At 39.6% G+C, this 20457-nt stretch overlaps 1 protein-coding gene across 1 annotated transcript in view; it reads left to right on the plus strand.

Moving 5' to 3' along the window:
• LOC114239465 (phospholipid-transporting ATPase ABCA3) overlaps positions 1–20457 on the plus strand; it is a 48344-nt gene that overhangs the window by 18004 nt on the left and 9883 nt on the right. The window contains exons 10-24 of the mRNA XM_089735396.1: positions 577–720; positions 1557–1674; positions 2504–2658; positions 3852–4079; positions 4738–4876; positions 6345–6594; positions 7777–7841; positions 8155–8276; positions 9128–9353; positions 9967–10049; positions 10883–11105; positions 12557–12778; positions 14095–14217; positions 19280–19492; positions 20088–20185. Coding sequence (XP_089591522.1) covers positions 577–720; positions 1557–1674; positions 2504–2658; positions 3852–4079; positions 4738–4876; positions 6345–6594; positions 7777–7841; positions 8155–8276; positions 9128–9353; positions 9967–10049; positions 10883–11105; positions 12557–12778; positions 14095–14217; positions 19280–19492; positions 20088–20185 — 2409 coding nt within the window. The remainder of the gene's footprint in view (positions 1–576; positions 721–1556; positions 1675–2503; positions 2659–3851; positions 4080–4737; positions 4877–6344; positions 6595–7776; positions 7842–8154; positions 8277–9127; positions 9354–9966; positions 10050–10882; positions 11106–12556; positions 12779–14094; positions 14218–19279; positions 19493–20087; positions 20186–20457) is intronic.

Here is a 20457-nt window from a genome sequence, read left to right on the forward strand (position 1 = left end):
GTGCTATATAACATAAATATCGTTAACGCCGTCAAATCCGTCGTTTAAATCCACAAAAAAAATATTATAGTATATTTTAGTTTATTTCGTATATTAAATTTTTTTGATATACTATTTATGCAGAGTGTTGTGGTAAGTAAATAATTTTTATCTTTTTTTTTGTGTGCCGCCAAATTTTGAAATCGTTAAATATGTGCCGCAACAAAAAAAGGTTGAGAATCACTGATTTACGACATCACATTAGAAACCTCAAAAATAACAGTATTTCTCCACTATTTAATGGATGTTATTATACATATAAACCTTCCTCTTCAATCACTCTATCCATTAAAATAAACCGCATCAAAATCCGTTGCGTAATTTTAAAGATTTAAGCATACATAGGGATATAGGGACAGAGAAAGCGACTTTCATTTATACTATGTAGTGATATGCTATCTTAATGAAATAACTATTTTAGGTCTCCGGGTGTAATTAAGTACATAAACTTGAAACGACTTGGGGCAGAAATGAGCCGTCTCCTTTAATTTGCTTATTAAAATATTATTTATATACTTACTTATTGATCCACAACAGAAACAATACTGGACGAAGAACGAAATAGGGCCCAAGGTCGACTCGGACGCCGAGGAGCAGGTGCCGATAGTCAACGACAAGAAGTTCTTCGAGGAGCCGCCGCAGAACGCCGAGGTCGGCATCAGGATCTGCAACGTGTCCAAGGTGAGGCCCTCTCTGTCCCGGATCGGGGGGGGGGGGGAGTTGGACGCTCCACCTCGAGACTCAGGCCTGTAGCTAATGCACAGGCGACCAAACCTGAAATCTACAGTGGTTTTTACAGATGTTCCGTTATAACTACTGAACCGTGCATCTGATTGACTTGAAACTTGGTATCCATGTACTTAATGGACAGGATTATATTTATATGAGTGTTGGACTCCCTATACCAGTTGCGGGGGCGTTAATGATGAGAATCTTTGTGGGGGTGAGAAATAATAATGATAATTTTAAATGCCCAACGAAGCGGACCGGTACAGCTAGTAATAAGATAAAAGTATAAAGAATTACGACGACAATGATCGGAAACCGTGCCGTCTGGAATTTGGAATAGGACTGACTGGATAGAAGGGGATTGTTCTCGAATGCAGGATCATGAGTGCTGATGCTATTCGGGAAAAGTGATGGAAGCAAAGCTGGGAACCGGAGGGTATCATAACAGCGCGCTTACTAGAGGGCGCTATGGTAGAGACACCTTTTTTTATTGCTTAGATGGGTGAACGAGCTCACGGTCCACCTGATGTTAAGTGGTTACCGGAGCCCACAGATGTCTACAACATAAATGCCGCCACCCGCCTTGAGATATAAGTTCTAAGATCTCAGTATAGTTACAACGGCTGCCCCGCCTTTCAAACCGAAACGCATTACTGCTTCACGGCAGAAATAGGCAGGGTCGTGGTATCTACCTGTGCGGACTCACAAGAGGTCCTACCATCAGTAATACCTTTGCTAATGCAGAACCCTCCGTGTATTGGTAGGTAATGATTGTTGTTTTCGAGCAGGTGTTCCAGAATCAGAAAGCCCTCGACAACGTGTCGCTGGATGTGTACAAGGGCGAGATCACCGTGCTGCTGGGACACAACGGCGCCGGCAAGACCACCCTCATGTCCATCATAACCGGTGAGTGGCGCCATCTGCCGCGCTCTCTCCGCAACACTCTCGGGAACAGTTGTGAGCCACGTAGCATCCGGCTCTGGAATGATCTCCATGATGTTCCCCTAGCGCTGTGACATGTCCTTCTCAAATAAAGTATGCGGAGAGTACTCAATGGTAGGCAGTAACTAGGCATTGCTGCCTCACCATCAAGTGGGTCGTGTCTGCCTAGGTTAAGTTATAAGTAAGTTTCTTCGATCCTCAAAGCTATGCGTATTGATAGTATGAGCATGCCACATGCCACTTTTTATAGATACTAATAACTGATGTATACTAGATTTCATATTACATACAATAATGTCAGCCAACGCGCGAGGTCATTGCTCTGTGGTGTCGCGACGCGCCCCTTTTTTTATTTTATTTTTATTGCTTAGATGGGTGGACGAGCTCATAGCCCACCTGGTGTTAAGTGGTTACTGGAGCCCATAGACATCACGCAAATACGCCACCCACCTTGAGATATAAGTTCTAAGGTCTCAGTATAGTTACAACGGCTGCCCCACCCTTCAAACCGAAACGCATTACTGCTTCACGGCAAAAATAGGCAGAGCGGTGGTACCTACCCGCGCCGACTCACAAGAGGTCCTACCACCAGTAATTACGTAAATTAAAATTTTGCGGGTTTGATTTTTATTACACGATGTTATTCCTTCACCGAGGAAGTCAATCGAGAACATTTGTTGAGTACGTATTTCATTAGAAATAATTGGTACCCGCCTGGGATTCGAACACCGGTGCATCACATTTTTGGCTTCGCACATTCTCTAGCGATGATAAACCTAAATGGAATGAGCAGGTATGATGAGCGCGACCGAGGGTAAGGTGTACGTGAACGGCACGGAGACTGCCTCCCAGCAGAGGGAAGTGCGGAAGCACCTCGGGCTCTGCCCCCAGCACAACCTGTTCTTCCCGGACCTCACCGTGCTCGAACACGTCATGTTCTTCTCTATGGTAACTATCTTTAGTTGTTGTATCGCTCTAGATCATTCTGGATTCTTCTACTAATTCTAATTATGTCTATTATGCATAGGCATAGCAAAGAGCGCCATGTCTCAACTCCATAGAACAGGAAAAATATCTCTTAAAACCAAAAAAAGACTTGTCCGAACTCTGATGCTCTCAATCCTTCTCTATGGTGTTGAGACGTGGACTCTGAAATCAGCTGATGGCCACCGCATTGATGCCTTCGAGATGTGGTACTGGAGGAAGGCGCTACGAAACCCGTGGACAGCTTAACGGAATAACACATCCATATTAAGACAGCTTAATATCCAAACCAGGCTCTCTACCATCTGCCTCAAGAAGATATATGAGTTCTTCGGTCACGTTGCCAGAAAGAGCGCTGACAAACTTGAAAAATTGATGGATGGCAACATTATAGGCAAGAGATCTCGTGGCCGCAAGCCAATGCGCTGGTCCGACAAAATCTGCACTACTCTGGATACCACCGTCTACGATGCCATATACAGCGCCGAGAACAGAGGAAGATGGCGAAACGTTTTACTGGTGGTAGGACCTCTTGTGAGTCCGCTGGGGTAGGTACCACCGCCCTGCCTATTTCTGCCGTGAAGCAGTAATGCGTTTCGGTTTGAAGGGTAGGGCAGCCGTTGTAGCTATACTGAGACCTTAGAACTTATATCCAGAGGTAGGTGGCGCATTTACGTTGTAGATGTCTATGGGCTTCAGTAGCCGCTTGGCACCGGGTGGGCTGTGAGCTCGTCCACCCATCTCGGAGAAAGATAATGGGAGGAAATGGAGATGGAAGGATAATGGGACAACCCTGAGACATGAAGAATGCGACTCAGGGAGGATAAGGATTGCAGTAAGGCGGTTAAAGCACGCCATCCAACTCCTTATCGTACAAAGGCTTTATGTAAGAAATTCGTTACTTGACAGTAGTTAACTTTGAGAGAGAGAGAGTATTCTTTATTGTACACCAAAAAACAAATAAACAGTGCGATACATTAAACACAAAAAGTACAATTGGCGGTCTTATCGCTAAGAGCAGAGAGATCTCTTCCAGACAAGAATTATTTGGAAACGAACTACGCGCGGTGTACCAATCCAGTGAAATACATATGCATATATATATGTACACATACATATACATAAATAACTTTGCAATTATTATTTTTTTCGTTTAGCTCAGGGGAACATCCTTCAAAGAAGCGAAAGCGTCTTCGAAAGCTCTTCTCGAACAGTTGGGTATCGCGAATAAAGCGAACAGCAACAGCTCCGAGCTGTCCGGCGGCATGATGAGGAGGCTGCAGCTGGCGTGCGCGCTCGCCGGCGACGCCGACGTCCTCATCCTGGACGAGCCCACGTCGGGGCTGGACGTGGAGACCAGGAGGAACCTGTGGGACCTGTTGCTTGTGAGTGCACTGTTTGACTAGTCTTGTACAATATATTCCTCTGAGGGATCACATAATAATGGACTCGGACAAAATAATTCGCTTAGCAGAAGGAGCTCCTTCTTCAAACGAGGCTTGTGGAGAGTATTAAGCGATAGGCAGAGTGGCTTGACTCTGCCCCTGGCATTGCTAAAGTCCACGAGCGACGGTGACCACTTACCATCGGGGGGGCCGTATGCTCGTCTGCCTGCACGGGCAATAAAAAAAAGAAACCATTTTAAGCGAACTTGACCAAATATCGATATTGTTACGCGCCGGGTTTCGGGATAAATAAAAATTCTACCATCGTACGAATTAAAACTGTATTAGCACTTAGAACACTTTAAAATTCTTAATTCACTTCTTCCGCTTCGCTTCAGGTGATCCGATTATCCAATAGCTCAGATTACTAACTGACTACGTGCCATTTCTGCAACGCTTTTATAGTCGAGACGACATCCCTAGAATTGTCGAAAACATTCCTTACAAGTCGAGTATGTTCGATTTGTATTTCCTTACCGGCGTAACGATATTATTAGTGCATAGAAAGGGACCCTCGTCTCCAGCCATTTGTTCACTAACGACTAGGTCTCCGCGCGCCACGTGCTCTGTGGCGACTGTATCTTGCGTTGTCCCACAGAGCGTGCGAGGGTCGCGCACCGTGCTGCTGTCCACGCACTTCATGGAGGAGGCGGACGCGCTGGGCCACCGCGCCGCCGCGCTGCACCACGGCCGGCTGCGCTGCCACGCCTCCACCATGTACCTCAAGAAGGCCATCGGTATGCTTTTTTGTCTATGCTCACTCACGCTGCTTATCAAATAAGGGTTCACAAACCGATTAGAAACTCTGCCCATGTAATAATTAACTTGTAACTAAATCTATATATTAATACGTAAAGCAAAAACTTTGTACCCCTTTTTACGAAAATTGCGCGGACGGAAGAATATGGAATTACCCACACTTGTAGGGAATATAGAGAAGGAGTGCATAATACTAATTTTCTTTTTAATTATGCGTTAATAATACATTAAAGCCTTCGTCAAACAGAACGCGTATTTAGCGTCGCGTACTTAACGTCGCGCTCTTTTCATGTCACACAAATGGACTAGATGAGCCCAACGCTCCTTGACGCAACGCATTCGCCAAATCATAGTGCCTTTCGATAGCAGTGTGAAAATTTAAAACTATTAAGAAATCGAGTGATTCAGATGTGGCATTGTATAAGCATGGATATTTTCTAACTATTTATATAATTTTTTCGGACATTATCTAGTATTTTAATACACATTAACTCCGACGCTAAAATAAAATTTGTAAAAAATTACAACGCCTGACGTCAAAGCGTCCTAACGCCGCGACATAGCGCTGCGTACTTATAGCGCTGGGGCTCTGTTTGACGGTATGTTACCATAGTAGTACAGCACATCTCGGCGTCATAGCGCGGCGTCGGTTTAGCGGTCTGACGCGCGCTAATTACGCTTTCTGTTTGACGAAGCCTTAAATCAAAATATAAAAAAATATTTCACACACTATGGAATAGATTAATATTTTTTATCTTCAATACTACTTGCCTATAGTGTAGTCTTGACGTAATCTGTGATTATAGAAATATAATAAACCTCTGACAATAGGACCATGATAATGCTCAAACTTATAATTTCAATTATTATTATAGTCGAATTTCGACCACTGAAACGTCCACTACTTACTTTAAAAATTCTATCTCTAGTTTTATGCCTATTGAATACAGAATACTTACTAATTTAAAAACGTTGCGTTTGGTTAAGTGAGGACACTTGAAATCGTTTTCTCATAAAAATTTAACAATAAATAGACAGAAAATTCAGTGAATAAAAATACAATAATGGTCCGTTACCACATAAAAATATTAGTCATTCTTATAACAAGTCGGTACAAATAACACAACCTATACATATATTATAGTATATTATAGACAGATCTATATTATAGACAGAATTATAGTCGAATTTCGACTACTGTGGGACCACTTGTAAGAATAATTCCTTTTATTTAATTACTAATCTATAGTAAACTTAATTATCATCATCATCTCAGCCTGTCCATTGCTGAACATAGGCCTCTCTGATTAATGTCCAGTCCTTTTATTAGTTATACTTAATTATCATCATCATCATCTCAGCCTGTCCATTGTCCACTGCTGACTGTAGGCCTTTCCAGTCTGTCCATTCAGTGCCTAACTTAATTAAACAAAAATATATTTCCAGGTACGGGATATCGGCTGTCGTTCACGACGATCGGGCTGCCCAACGAGGCGGCCATCACCGCGGCCGTCGCGTCGCTGGTCCCCGAAGTGACCCTCAAGGAGAAGTCGCTGAACACGCTCGCGTACAGTCTGCCGGCCGCGCACGCCCACAGGTTCCCGGACCTCTTCCTGACGTTAGAGTCGAACCGATCTAAATGGGGCATCGACTCCATTGGCGTGGGCATCTCTACGCTGGAGGAAGTATTCCTGAAGTGAGTTCTTAGATTTGATAGGGAAAAAAAAGTATATGTGTGTGCACGTCACACACGGTAGAAGTGAAATTTATAAATAAGACTAGCTGACCCAGCAGACTTCGTAATGCCTCAATCGATAAATAAAAGACCTAAACTTTTGTATAAAATAAACTTAAAACAAACAAAAGCAATCCGTCCGACGGGGGACACATCAAAGGATAAACAAAATTGTTATTTTTATTTAATTCCGTGCATTTTCATTCATTTATCTACCTTTTAAACTTTCTCTGGACCTCCACAAATAATTCAAGAATAAAATTAGCCAAATCGGTCCAGCCGTTCTCGAGTTTTAGCGAGACTAACGAACAGCAATTCATTTTTATATATATCGATATAGATATACTGACTATACAGAAGCATACATATGGACAATGTTTATTAGTCAATAGTGGGGATGTTACGAAGAGTTGCACAAAGAGGACACCGAGAACGTCTAATGTGTTCTATCTCATTCTCTCGCCGGCTGAATCCTATACATTTATGTGTTTGTGTCTCTATGGACTTATTTTTTCGTTTCATCTAGTTTGAAATCACAACGATTCTAAAGAAGTTTCACTTCAAAAAATTGAATTCGGATTTTAAAAATCTTCTAATCTATTTGATAACAAAGTTTCATATATGGATTAAAACACTTAATTAATAAGCATTATTTAATATGAGCGCACACTTAACCGAATACATAAGAAAAAGACAAGAAGGAAGTTGGGTAAAGAGCGAGATAGCTACATTTTATTATAGAATGACAGGTGTTGAATGCGTTTAGGAATTGGTTTGATATCTCACATGATAAAATAAAATATGCACTCAAAATTTACTGAAACATACACAAAGTATCAATAATCAGTTGGTTCAGACCTGTACCATCGGTCTTAGGTTTAAAATATATTTATTTTCTCATAAGAACATATCGAGGGGTGAAAGGCTATTTGATTTAGGCAACATTTTTCCAAATGTACAGAAGAGCCATTTAAAGTTTAAAATATGAAAAAATATCGCTACAAAAAAACATGTTCAGCTATTTGGATACAGTAAACTTATGTTTTTTTTTATTTTTTATTTCTAAGATCGTTGGATAAGTTCATAGTCCACCTGATGTTAATTGATTACCGGCTTGTGAAATTTTGATTGATCTTGTTTCAGACTTTGCAGCGATGTCGACACGACCTTCGCCGATGCCAACGGCGACACCAGCGAAACTGCGGACCGTTCGTATCTTTGTTCATTATAATATTATACATCTGAAATGATGCCGGTCACCGTCCTCGCCGAACCCCTTGCGACGAAGGGCTCGACGAGTAAATTAACTCACAGACATAGCCGTTTCTCGCCGGATCTTCTCAGTGGATCGCGTTTCCGATCCGGTGGTAGATTCTGCGAAGCACTGATCTTGATAGGGCCAGTGTTAGCAACTCTCCGGCTTGAGCCCTGTGAGCTCACGTGCACGTTAGGACGAAGCTGAAATAGCCTCTCAAGGCTATCAGCATAGGTAGGAAAAAAAATTCCTCGTTTTGTTCCCAGACTACCAGGAGCCGCAGAGTAAGAGGCTGACCGGCTTCCCCCTGTACCTCAGACAATTCAATGTCCTAATGAAAAGGCAGTTCAACTACATAATGTCCAAGAAACTCTCATTTTTCTTACTGGTGAGTGCTTTTTAATAGACCACGTCAATGTCACCCTGACGTTCGACTCGGTCGCATCGGTTCCAACAGTCAACACCGACCCACACTAGGCGAATGCATGATCCACTTGTATTTAAACTTCCATAAATATCACAAAGTAAATGCCGCCACCCACCTTGAGACTAACGATTGTATACCGGCTGTTACACTTTCAAACGAGAACGCACTACTGCTTCGCGACAGAACTAGGTAAATGGCGGTTCTTACCTGTGCGGGCTTACTGTACGCACTACCATAAAAATACGCAATAATATGTAAAGACGCAAATGTATTTATTTATTTATTAAGTGCACCAACAAAGTGATCATCAATACAAAACATTGACCAATTGACAAAAGTTCATGGCAGATGTCACCTCAATTATAGGTGCAATCGACAGTGCATTAACAACAAAAATAAAAAAAATTATATTACTAAGATCTGATTACATTTGATTGATTGCTTAAGATTAATTTATATTTAATTGGGAAATGATCCGCGTCAGATTTTTCCTGTAAGTTGTGAGACAATAAAAAAAAAAAATCTATTTCCCTTAAAATTAGTTCAGCGCAATACGTAATACGTATTTTCCTAAAAAATTGGTACCTACCCGCCCGCGGGATTCGAACCCCGACACCGTCGAATACGAGCACTCCGGGCGGCTTATCTTTTAGGCCACTATTTCAGGTCGATATCTCGATTCTATTATATAACTACTATTCTACTATTCAAACCCAATCGACTCTCGACCACGTGTCTCAAGTCGCCACGTCCAATTTCACTCGTGACAATCAGTCGCTTCTAGACCTGTGATATATCACGTTCAATTTCAGCAAGTCCTGATACCTATGCTAGTGATCGGCCTGGTCACGGAGTCCGTGAACCACGACTACGGGTCCACTCGGGCCGACGTCAGCGCGCCCATGACCCTCGACCTGTACAAGGACATCGACGGCCTCAAAGCTTTGTACAACGTGAACCAAGAGGGAGTCAACTTCAAAGCGATCACTGACGCCTACCCGCACGTCAAGTTTGAGGAAAATACAGACATCGTCAATAGTAAGTGACTTTGATGTAGACATACAAGTATTACTAATTTATTTGGTTTATTGCTTAGACGGGTGCATGAGCTCACGTACTACCTGATGTTAAGTGGTTACCGGAGCTCATAGCTACAACTTAAATGCCACCCACATTGAAATATAAGTTCTAAGGTCTCAGTATAGTTAAACCAAAACGCATTACTGCTTCACGGCAGAAATAGGCAGGGTGGTGGTACCTACCCGTGCGGACTCACCAGAGGTCCTACCAACAGTAAAAAATTACTATTGGTGGTAGAACACGTGTGGACGGATGCCCATACACATCATCAATATCTTTAATAAACCCTTTTTTATTGCCCTTGTAGGCAGACGAGCATACGGCCCACCTGATGGTGAGTGGTTACCGTCGCCCATGGACTTCAGCAATGCCAGGGGCAGAGCCAAGCCGCTGCCTACCGTTAAGTAAATTACTCGTGCTCAATTTTCGCGATAAAAGAATCACATCGGCTCCTTGACCCCGACTAGACTTCGAACTTGTTTGTCAAGCTAGGCATGTTGGCATACGCGTTGAGAATCGATAACAGTGAAAAACTTTAATGAAACACAACTTTTTTCTTCTTTATTTCCAGCAACACTGGGCTACGCCAAGGATGATCCAATGAAGTACATTAAATACGTTCTCGGCGTTGAACTTAATTCCACACATGCAAAGGTATTTAATTAAGATATATATTATATTCTTTTTAGTATGGCAATCGGCTTCCTGCCTAGCCAGTATTGCCAGAATTTAATTTCAAAATTAAACTAAGTAAGATTATGTGTTACATTTTGTGATTCGATTTCTGTTGAAGGACCATCGTCGAGTATAAACCGAGTTGATGGAAAATTACCCAGTGTTCAGTGCTTTTTTTTGTTAAAGATTTACCTTTGTACCAGCACACATATTCACTCCATCGAATTTTAAAAATGCTAATTTGTAAAAATAAAAAATAAGAACTTCACATTCCTCTGCTTTATAATATTTTACCACGTCTTTATAAGTAGGCACAGGAGTACATACTGTTAGTCATTCGTGCTGGCTCGAAGGGTGGGACAGCATTATGCACAGCGGACATTTTCGTGTCCGTCTTTTAGGAAGGCAGTAAAAGTACTGCCTTCCAGTAGTCACGTCCGCCCTCGCTCCATTTCTTTCTTTTGTTTCTTTTCGAGTCCTTGTGTCTTTCTTAGTATATGTCTGGTCGTTGTTGGTCTTATTTCTTGTAAAAAAGGTCGAACGCCACGACCTCGGTATTAGCAGATGGACCGTCGTTGTAGGTCTTATGCCCTGTCAAAGAGGTTGCACGCCACGACATTGGTATTAACAGATGAACCGCTTGCTAGTCTTTTTTTTATTTTTTTTATTGCTTAGATGGATGGACGAGCTCACAGCCCACCTGGTATTAAGTGGTTACTGGAGCCCATAGACATCTACAACGTATAGTCTCCCAGTTTACAGTAATAAAAAAGGCTATACCCAAGATTTCATATACGTTTTCGTCGTTGAAGGCATTGTACACGACGACAATCCGGCACGCCGCTCCGATATCGGTGAACGTCCTGACGAACCTGCTGGCGACGCTGCACGCGCCGGCGGCGGGCGCGCGCACGCTCACCGCCCTCAACGAGCCCGTGCGCGCGGAGCTGGCGGCCGCACCCTCCTCCGCGCACTCCGCCAAGGACACTAAACAAGTCTTCGTCGTCCTCCTTTGGATATTTTTAGTGGTTTTCAGTGAGTACCATTTTCATTTATCTTCATATTACAAAAACTATCTAGGTAGAGGGTAGACAGATTTTTCTGCTCAGATTATCGGACTGTCTTTTTGGCGGGAACGCGAGGAGTGAAGTTGAATTACTTGTTTTATTTTGTCAATTCAGTGTTTCTTCAGGTTTAAATGTGTAATAACGGTGGTTTATTAACTGTTTAATATCTGTGAAAGTGCACAAATGTGGGGAAATGGAACAAAGCCGCTGGACGTAACTACACGGGATCCTCCAAAAAGTCCACTGAAAAAAAACTCTGTAAATGACCACCATTTTACTGAGAATAGATTATATTTCATATCATATCATCTCATCTCATATGATTTCATTTCATCCCAGTTGAATAATATCTCAAATTAATCATCTTTATTCATTCCATATTATCATTTTTCATAATATTAAGAATATAAATAAATTAAAATAAGACATGACCTAAAGGTCTTAGTTACCAGGTCATAAAATCCCTTAAAAAAAAGATTATCGGACTTCAGTCTACCTGTAATTATGGCACTTGCAATAGTACAGTTTTTTTTTATTGCTTAGATGGGTGGACGAGCTCACAGCCCACCTGGTGTTAAATGGTTACTGGAGCCCATAGACATCCACAACGTAAATCCGCCACCCACCTTGAGATATAAGTTCTAAGGTCTCAGTATAGTTACAACGGCTGCCCCACCCTTCAAACCGAAACGCATTACTGCTTTACGTAGAAATAGGCAGGGCGGTGGTATCTACCCGCGCGGACTCACAAGAGGTCCTACCACCAGTAATTACGCAAATTATAATTTTGCGGGTTTCATTTTTATTACACGATGTTATTCCTTCACCGTGGAAGTCAATCGTGAACATTTGTTGAGTATGTATTTCATTAGAAAAATTGGTACCCGCCTGAGATTCGAGCACCGGTGCATCGCTCAACACGAATGCATCGTTATGCAAATTATTTTGAATATTTATACTCGGCAAAGACTCATTAAGTCATACATTAAGTCCGCCTGTGTACGACTTTTGTTTTGTGCATAAAGTATAAATAAAAAAATAATATTATAAGCACCCTAATTTTATTATTAAAAAAAAAAAGTATATAACCTAGACAGAAATCACTTTAATTATAACTAACAACGTAAATTAACTAAATTTAACAGAATGCAACAAAATCTTGACAACAACTAAACTTTGACAATAATAACTTCGACAGTAATAAAATACAACGATTGTGCAACGATGTGAACGTCCGTCCGTCCCGACTGCCGCAAGCAAAAGAGAACGATGTCTTGTGCCAACACGCCTCGAGCCCAGACCCCCCCCCCAACAACATCACGCCACGCGCCTTCCCGACATCACACCATCATTGACGTCACTTAGGCCACGTCTCCAGTGTCATCATCAGCTTCTAACAATAAACACTCGACTCCCCAGCGATTCTATCGACGACCATAAACGCGGTGTCGCTGCCGTGTGCGGAGCGGGAGTCGGGCGCGCGGCACACGCACGTCATGTCGGGCTGCCCGCCGGAGCTGCACTGGGCCTCCACGCTGCTGTTCCACCTGGCCGTCTGCACCGCGGCGCTGGTCGTCCCCACGCTGGTCATCGCGGCCACCGTCGAACGAGACCAGACCATCAACCAGCCTGGCTTCTTGCGTGAGTACAAATTTTTGGCTGAAACGCGAGGGGTGAAGTTGTGTAATTTGTTTTATTTTGTCTATTTAGTGTTTTTTTCAGGTTTAAATGTGTAATAACGGTGATTTATTAACTGTTTAATATTTGTGAGAGTGCATAAATGTGTGAAAATGAAACAAAGCCACTGGACCTAACTTCTCGGAATCCTCCAGAAACTCCACTGAAAACCATTTCAGTAAATGGCAACCATTTTACTGAGATTATATTTTATCCCATATCATCTCATTTCATTTTATATTACTCCGTATTATTATTTTTCATAAAAATAAGAATATAAATTAAAATAAGACATGACTTAAAAGTCTTGTATTACGAGGTTATAAAACCCCTTCAAAAAAAAAATTTGTGTAAGTACGACTTGCAAGTCCTGCGGTATTCTCCCTCTAGTTCCTATTCTTATTTGAATTAGACGCGAGGCAACTCTCCCTTATAGTTTGGATAGTGGGATTGCTGTTATGCCGCTTGAAGGAAGTGTTGTTAATGGGTTACATCACGTCAGAGAGGCCATGACTTTATCTGCCTTTATCTGACTTTATCTTATTTTTTAGCATGAATAACCAAAAGGATCTAGTACTAGAAAACGTAATCTTCTTCCTAACGTTTTCCCGGTCTAATGCCACGATCCGCTTTCCTACTTAAACTCCTCCGCTTTGCCCGGTTTTCGGCATCCTTCTGACTGAAGTTATTCTCCTCCATATCCTCCCTAACCATATCCAACCAGCGTTTCTTGGGCCTACCTCGGGATCTTGAACCTCTTGGGAGTACTGGAAAGAGTAATAAATGATTTTATTAATATTATTACTGAAGCGTGAAATGAAGTTTTTTGAAGTGAAACTTCTAATGCAACTTCCAACAAGGTTGGTTTAAACGTTTAACGCTCCTGAGGAGAGGGAATAGAAACAGACAGAGCGAGAGTGAATGTGTGGCACTCGAACGCATATGCATAATATATCTGTTACAGGCCAGCGCGAGCGTTGGCAACGAGTATTTATATTTCTATTTTAAGTATTTTTTATTCTATTTTAAATATATGTAATATAAATATTGAAGATGTCACATCTCTTATACACAGCCTTCCCTATTACAAGAGCAATCTGATTTAAGGATGAAAAATGAAGAAAACCACAATAGTACATACACATCGAAGGAGAAGTTTCACTTCTTTCGCGTATACCAAGTTGCACGTGCACCGTTTTGTTTTGTTTCACGTAGCATTATATATATATAATATAAAATAATGCCGTATCATATACATATATAAATATATTTATTTTCAGTAACGTTCTTCATAATCTTGGAGCTCGGCGCTATGGCTTTCTTCGCGTTAATATATTTAGTGAGCTTCCACTTCAACGAGACGTCGGCCACTATCGTGCTATCCGCCATCGTTATTATATTCGGTGAGTGTGGTTCGTGACATGTATGCCTAGTTAGTTTTTTGAAATCTCGATGGCGTAAAAGTTAACTCAAATTTGTATGCAGTTGGAACGTCTGCCTACGTTTGCCGCTAAGGGTGCTGTTACGCTTTTTTTTCCTACCTATGCTTATAGCCTTGAAAGGGTATCTCAGCTTCTCCTTGACGTGTAGGTGAGCTCACGAGGCTCAAACAGGGAGTGTTGCTAGCACTGGCCCTAACAGGAGCAGTCCTTCGTCAAATCAAAATTTTGAAGTCGTCGTGGCCTAACGGATAAGACGTCCGGTGCATTCGTGTTGAGCGATGCACCGGTGTTCGAATCTCAGGCGGGTACCAATTTTTCTAATGAAATACATACTCAACAAATGTTCACGATTGACTTCCACGGTGAAGAAATAACATCATGTAATAAAAATTAAACCCTCAAAATTATAATTTGCGTAATTACTGGTGGTAGGACCTCTTGTGAGTCCGCGCGGGTGGGTACCACCACCCTGCCTATTTCTGCCGTGAAGCAGTGATGCGGTTCGTGATGCGGTTCAGTTTGAAGGGTAGGGTAGCCGTTGTAACTATACTTGAGACCTTAGAACTTATATTTCAAGATGGGTGGCGCATTTGCGTTGTGGATGTCTATGGGCTCCAGTGACTACTTAACACCAGATGGGCTGTGAGCTCGTCCACCCAACTAAGCAATAAAAAAATAAATTAAAAAAATCTACCACCGGATCGGAAACGCGACCCACTGAGAAGAAGGTCCATGGGTTAATTTACTCGCCGAACCCTTCGTCACAAGCAACGGGTTCGACGAGGACGGTGACCGGGCTCTTACGCTACTACGCTATATAGTCACACAGAGCTATACAGTCTATAATCTATATAGTGACAAGAAACACAATGCTTTTCAATTTTAATTAAATCACCAGATCATCGACTTAATTGGCTATGGCCGGTGTTTATGATACGCTGAAACGAAATAATACACAAACATATTTAGTATTCGTAATAATACATACTTATCAATGGTTGGAACAAAGGATTCTCAAAGTGGTCGACATTATTGTAAACTGATATTAAGGGTTCGGCAAGATCTAGTAAAAATAGACCCCTATTAATTAACACATTCTCTTATTTAAAACTCTCAAGATACTGTATAGATTTTCTTATTTGTACCAACTTAGTTATAAGTATAGTTATAAGAATGACTAAAAGGGGAATGCCCATTTTAGGCCCAAAGCGGACAATAGATTATAGAAAAAATACTTAGTGCATTGATTTTGTCATAAATAAATATGCATTTACTTTCTTGCAAATAAGCGCCACTATAGTTTACAATAAGTCTTCGATCAATAATAGTACTAGATTAAGGATCAGGAACAAAAATAAGACGCTCCAGTGGCCACGTTTGCCGACACGAAAACATCTTCATTTCTTAGAAAAAAGTTTAATAATGTTAACGACTTCAGTTTATTATAAACCTTAATACTTAAACATAAAGTTTAATTACCATTGCAAAATATATGTATTTAGGTCCTTTCGTCAGAAAAAGAATATTATGGAATAAATTTAAAATGTCACTTGAACATAAAAAGTCATCAGTACAAAAATATTTATTCTAAAATGATACTTAAAGCCTAATTTATAAGGTTAAAAATATTTGTTTAAAATTTCGTGCTTATTGTATTGTGGAACTAGATGTGGTTCTTGGTATTACATTTCAATGCTCAGAACACAGTAAGTATTGAAAGACATAGAGTTGCAGAATATACATATTTGTTTTAGGTTTGTTTTGTATGGTCGCAACTATTTTTGACCGATTGAAAAAAGTAGTAGATAATATTTTACATTGCCGCTATTACAACAAATAGGTGATAAAAAATAAAATTGAATAAAGTAAAAAAAAAATGAAAGGAAACACGAAACATGTTTTCCACGTATTCTTTATACAGAAGTAATTAAAACAATAATGTAGGTTTAATTACCTTTAAACAGATTCAGTTTGTTATAAAGCTGTCTTTTAGAAGTCATTTTTATATGAGCGGTTTCTTTTTTACAAATATAATGTAATCTTATATCAATGAATTTTTCTATAATCAGTTTAATTTAGGCTTATTTTATGGCTGTGTTCGTTTCCCCCAGAAAACAAGTCCTTTTCAGCATATACGCTTAAAACATTTACACATACATATAAAGTTTTTTTAATACTTTTTTGCATTGATTTGCCACCACCATTGAACAATTCTAGAATTTTTATAAGGGTTCTATATTTCTTCTCTTTCTTTCGCGACAATATATATCCATTGTGCACAGCGACAAGGGGCTACTAGGAAATCTACAAACAAAAATAACATTATAAAATAACAAAACTACTCTATGCATTCCCTGTCCAAGAATAGGTGATGTTTGTTACAATAGTTGGTGCCTTGTTGCAAACATTGGCCAAACAATTACAATATTCGTAAATTGTGTTTTATTTACAATATAGTTGTGTTTCTTATTTTATGAAAAACACTTAATAATATAAATTTACCAAAAAAAGATATTCCTTCCAAAACCTTGGTGTTACGGTGGTTTTTTACTCAGTTTTTGAACGCGCATTGCAGCGTTTTGACGTCTTAGTGTTGGCTATGATTGGACCATACTAATTTGAAATAAGACCACAAATTTATTTGTGGTCTTATTTTTCGGGCCGTTTTTGAAGCGCTAATCGCGAATCTAGTAGTATTATTGATCGAAGCAATAAGTAGTTTAAAAAAAGTAACTCTATTGAAAAAACAAGGATTTTTATTTTTGCGGGAAAAATATTGCCAGCTTCAAAACCTTTTACGTATAAAGTAAATATTTTGAGTACATAAATAAAACATATAAATAAATCATTTTAAGTATTATCATTAATCAATCGATTTTAATGGATTTTATGCACATAAAATAACATCGAAGACATACCCATTGGACTTTAACTTGTAACTATACTTGAGACCTTAGAACTTATATCTCAAGGTGGGTGGCGCATTTACGTTGTAGATGTATGTGGGCTCGAGTAACCACTTAGCAACACCAGGGTGGCTGTGAGCTCGTCTACCCATCTAAGCGATAAAAAAAACTTTACTAGTATTGTTATTGAAATATGTACAACTAAAACAAAAACATAAAAAATAATGTTTACTCGTAAAAAAAAGATTAAGATATAAATCAATTATCGGTTATTTAAAAAAAAAATCGATATATGAATTTCATGTAATTATTTTTCTTTATACTGACAACACTGAATTTAATCTGACTGACTGACACTTCGCTTGGTGCTCGTGGTGTTGTGCTTGCGTAGAAAATGGATGTGTTTTGATTTTTCTTCGATTTATTTTACTTTTATCAATAACGTTTCATACTACGACTAAAAAACGTTGTGTGAATTGTGGTTTTACCCTGACCGAGATTTAAAACCGTGTATATGCTCTCTTTTGCTATTTTTAGATGATACTAATTGTGTATGAAGATGAAGAAAATATAGATATTTAAAGAATTAAGTTTGTTTTTTATACCCTATTGGATAAAAATACATTAGGAAAATTAGGAAAAAGAAAAGTTCTTGAAGTATCTCACAATCCGACACTTATTTATATAGAAAATTAACCTCAAAACGAGTTTTTATTTTTATTATATTTTTTATAATAGTGGCATCAATTTCAATATATTTTTTAGATATCCAATACATTTAAGAATTTGAATCAGTACATTTTTATAGTAATATTTGATGTCCATCTTGGGCCTAGGACACTATGGAGAGTGGGCATTCCCCTTTCCGTGGCACAGACCATTGTTGTATTTTTACTCACTGAATTTTCTCTCTATTTATTGTTAATTTATTTGTGAGAAAATAATTTTAAGTGTCCTCACTTAACCAAACACAATGTTTTTAAATTAGTAAATATTCTGTATTCAATAGAGAAAAAACTAGAGATAGAATTTTTAAAGTAATTCGACTGAGGTATAAGTTCATTTTGGGATCTCTTGTCCGAAATGGCTTGGGAATCCCCGCTTCAAACCGATATATGTATACTAACATATCATTCGATGTCACAAAGGGGCCTTGCTAATTCTAAATCGAACTGTTATTGAGTGGTTTAACTCTATCAGACCATTACCAATAACAATCCTTTGACAGTATACACACAACAGACTTATAACACTCCTATAACTCTATTATAAATAGGACCGTAAGTTAACCATTGAACACAAGCTTTTATATTGTTCATATGGGGGCAGTCAAGCTTCAGAGCTTCTGTGTTTTGGATTCAGCGACATCTATCGCTGATCAGATAAAATTTGGGGACGAGTAGAAGTTTGTCCTAATACTGATTATCCTAGTAAGGATAACGGATCGAACTATTTAAAATATTGAATTATCATCTATACTAATAATATTATAAAGAGGAAAGATTTGTTTGTTTGTTTTTGAATAGGCTCCGAAACTATTGAACCGATTTGGAATTCTTTCACTGTTTGGAAGCTACACTATTCCGGAGTGACATAGGCTATAATCTTTTTTTTTTTAATTAGGAATCCTTGCTAAAACTGTAATAGTATAACCCAAGGTGTAAAAAAATTACCTAAAATATTCTTTAAATCGCGTGCCCTGCGAAAACTATTCATGATAGCATAAAATAATGTACTACGACTTTGTAGAACACATTATTATTTACAAAAATCGTCGCGACAGCATATGTCTAACTATTATAGTTAAGCCGCAATAAGTGTAATTATTATTTAAAAAAATAAAACAACGTCAAATATCGTTGAAATATTTGTTAAAGACCCGAACGGAACCGGAGCGGACTGCTTGTCGGTCAATAAGTATGCCAAATTTCGAGTTTATCCGATGTTTTGAAGGGGGTCAAAATCATGTTCAAAGATTCCGTTACAGTTCGGTGATATTTGGTGATTCGGTGATTTGTTACCTACAGTTACATACATACTACCATACATACGTCTGAAGCTAATAAAAGCGTATTAACTATATCTCTTGTTTGACTTTCTTTTTCGTTTTTCTTCAGGCATCTTCACGCCCTCAGTGAGCGTCTACTACACGATCTTCGATGATGCGAAGGGTGTCACCTACTACGTGTTCTCGGTGATCAACTACGTGGTCCCGCCGCACACCGTGATGATGGCGAGCGTGCTGGCGGGCATGCGGGCCGTGAACAACGCCATGTGCAAACTGGACTCGGAGTTCTGTTCCATCGCCATCGGGAGACAGATGACCACCGGTACTGTGTTAATGAAGTTATAGGTGCTGGTCGGTTATATCGTGTTGAATCGTGTTGAATATAGGCGGAGCGCAGAGCGACATGCGTTCGTCTCGGTGTTGTTGCCTCGACTGGCGACCGGCTTCGGTAACCGCAGCATTCACTGTACATTCGTTTGAGTGGCGAGATGTACAGGGCTGCACTAAGGAGACGCCGCCATCCCGGGATTCTGCGATTCTGTTTCAAATAGGGCAGCACGTCACAAAGCTTAACGTATATTTGTTATGTTTGTACGTGAGTTTAAACTATATATAATATGGTTAGCGTTAAACTCAGTAGTTGGAAGTTTCAAGGTAATGTTATACTCAAATGTGGGAGGTAATAGTTCGAAGACTTGCACTAAAAAAATTATATTACATAGACAACCACCAGAAGTGGAACTTCTTCTTTTATACTATAATAGATATATTTTCCATGCTTTTTGAGATAAATAAATCGACATTAAAATGTGATAATCGCTTTGACCTTGAAAATTTTCGTAGCACCCAAAGAAGTGCCACTTCTATTCCTGTTTTAATCCTTATCAAACACATTAAAAGAATATTCATTAAAACAGTTTCAAAGGATCTGGATCCGACGTGCTACCTATGCTTCAACGACATCGCTCCCACACGCTACGTTATAATGCTGTTCGTTCAGTTCGCCTTTTTAATGGTAAGTTTTTTAATGTTCATAAACAGTCTTATCATGTCGACCGCACTCCCCAATAACTCATTCATATTATGATGGTTTCCGATACCAACTATTACATTTAAATTACCAATGCTTTGAAAATAAAAACGTAATCGATCTCTATACGTAAAAATCCGGGTATCGTTGTTTGTCTGTGATGAAATTTTGAACTAATGAACCGATATTAATGAGACTTACTATACTGTGTATAGTTGGGTCCAACTTAAGAGATAGGGTAGAGAGATCTATATTTC

This window comes from Bombyx mandarina, chromosome 19 (genome assembly GCF_030267445.1).
Source record: "Bombyx mandarina strain Sakado chromosome 19, ASM3026744v2".
Lineage (NCBI taxonomy): Eukaryota > Metazoa > Arthropoda > Insecta > Lepidoptera > Bombycidae > Bombyx > Bombyx mandarina.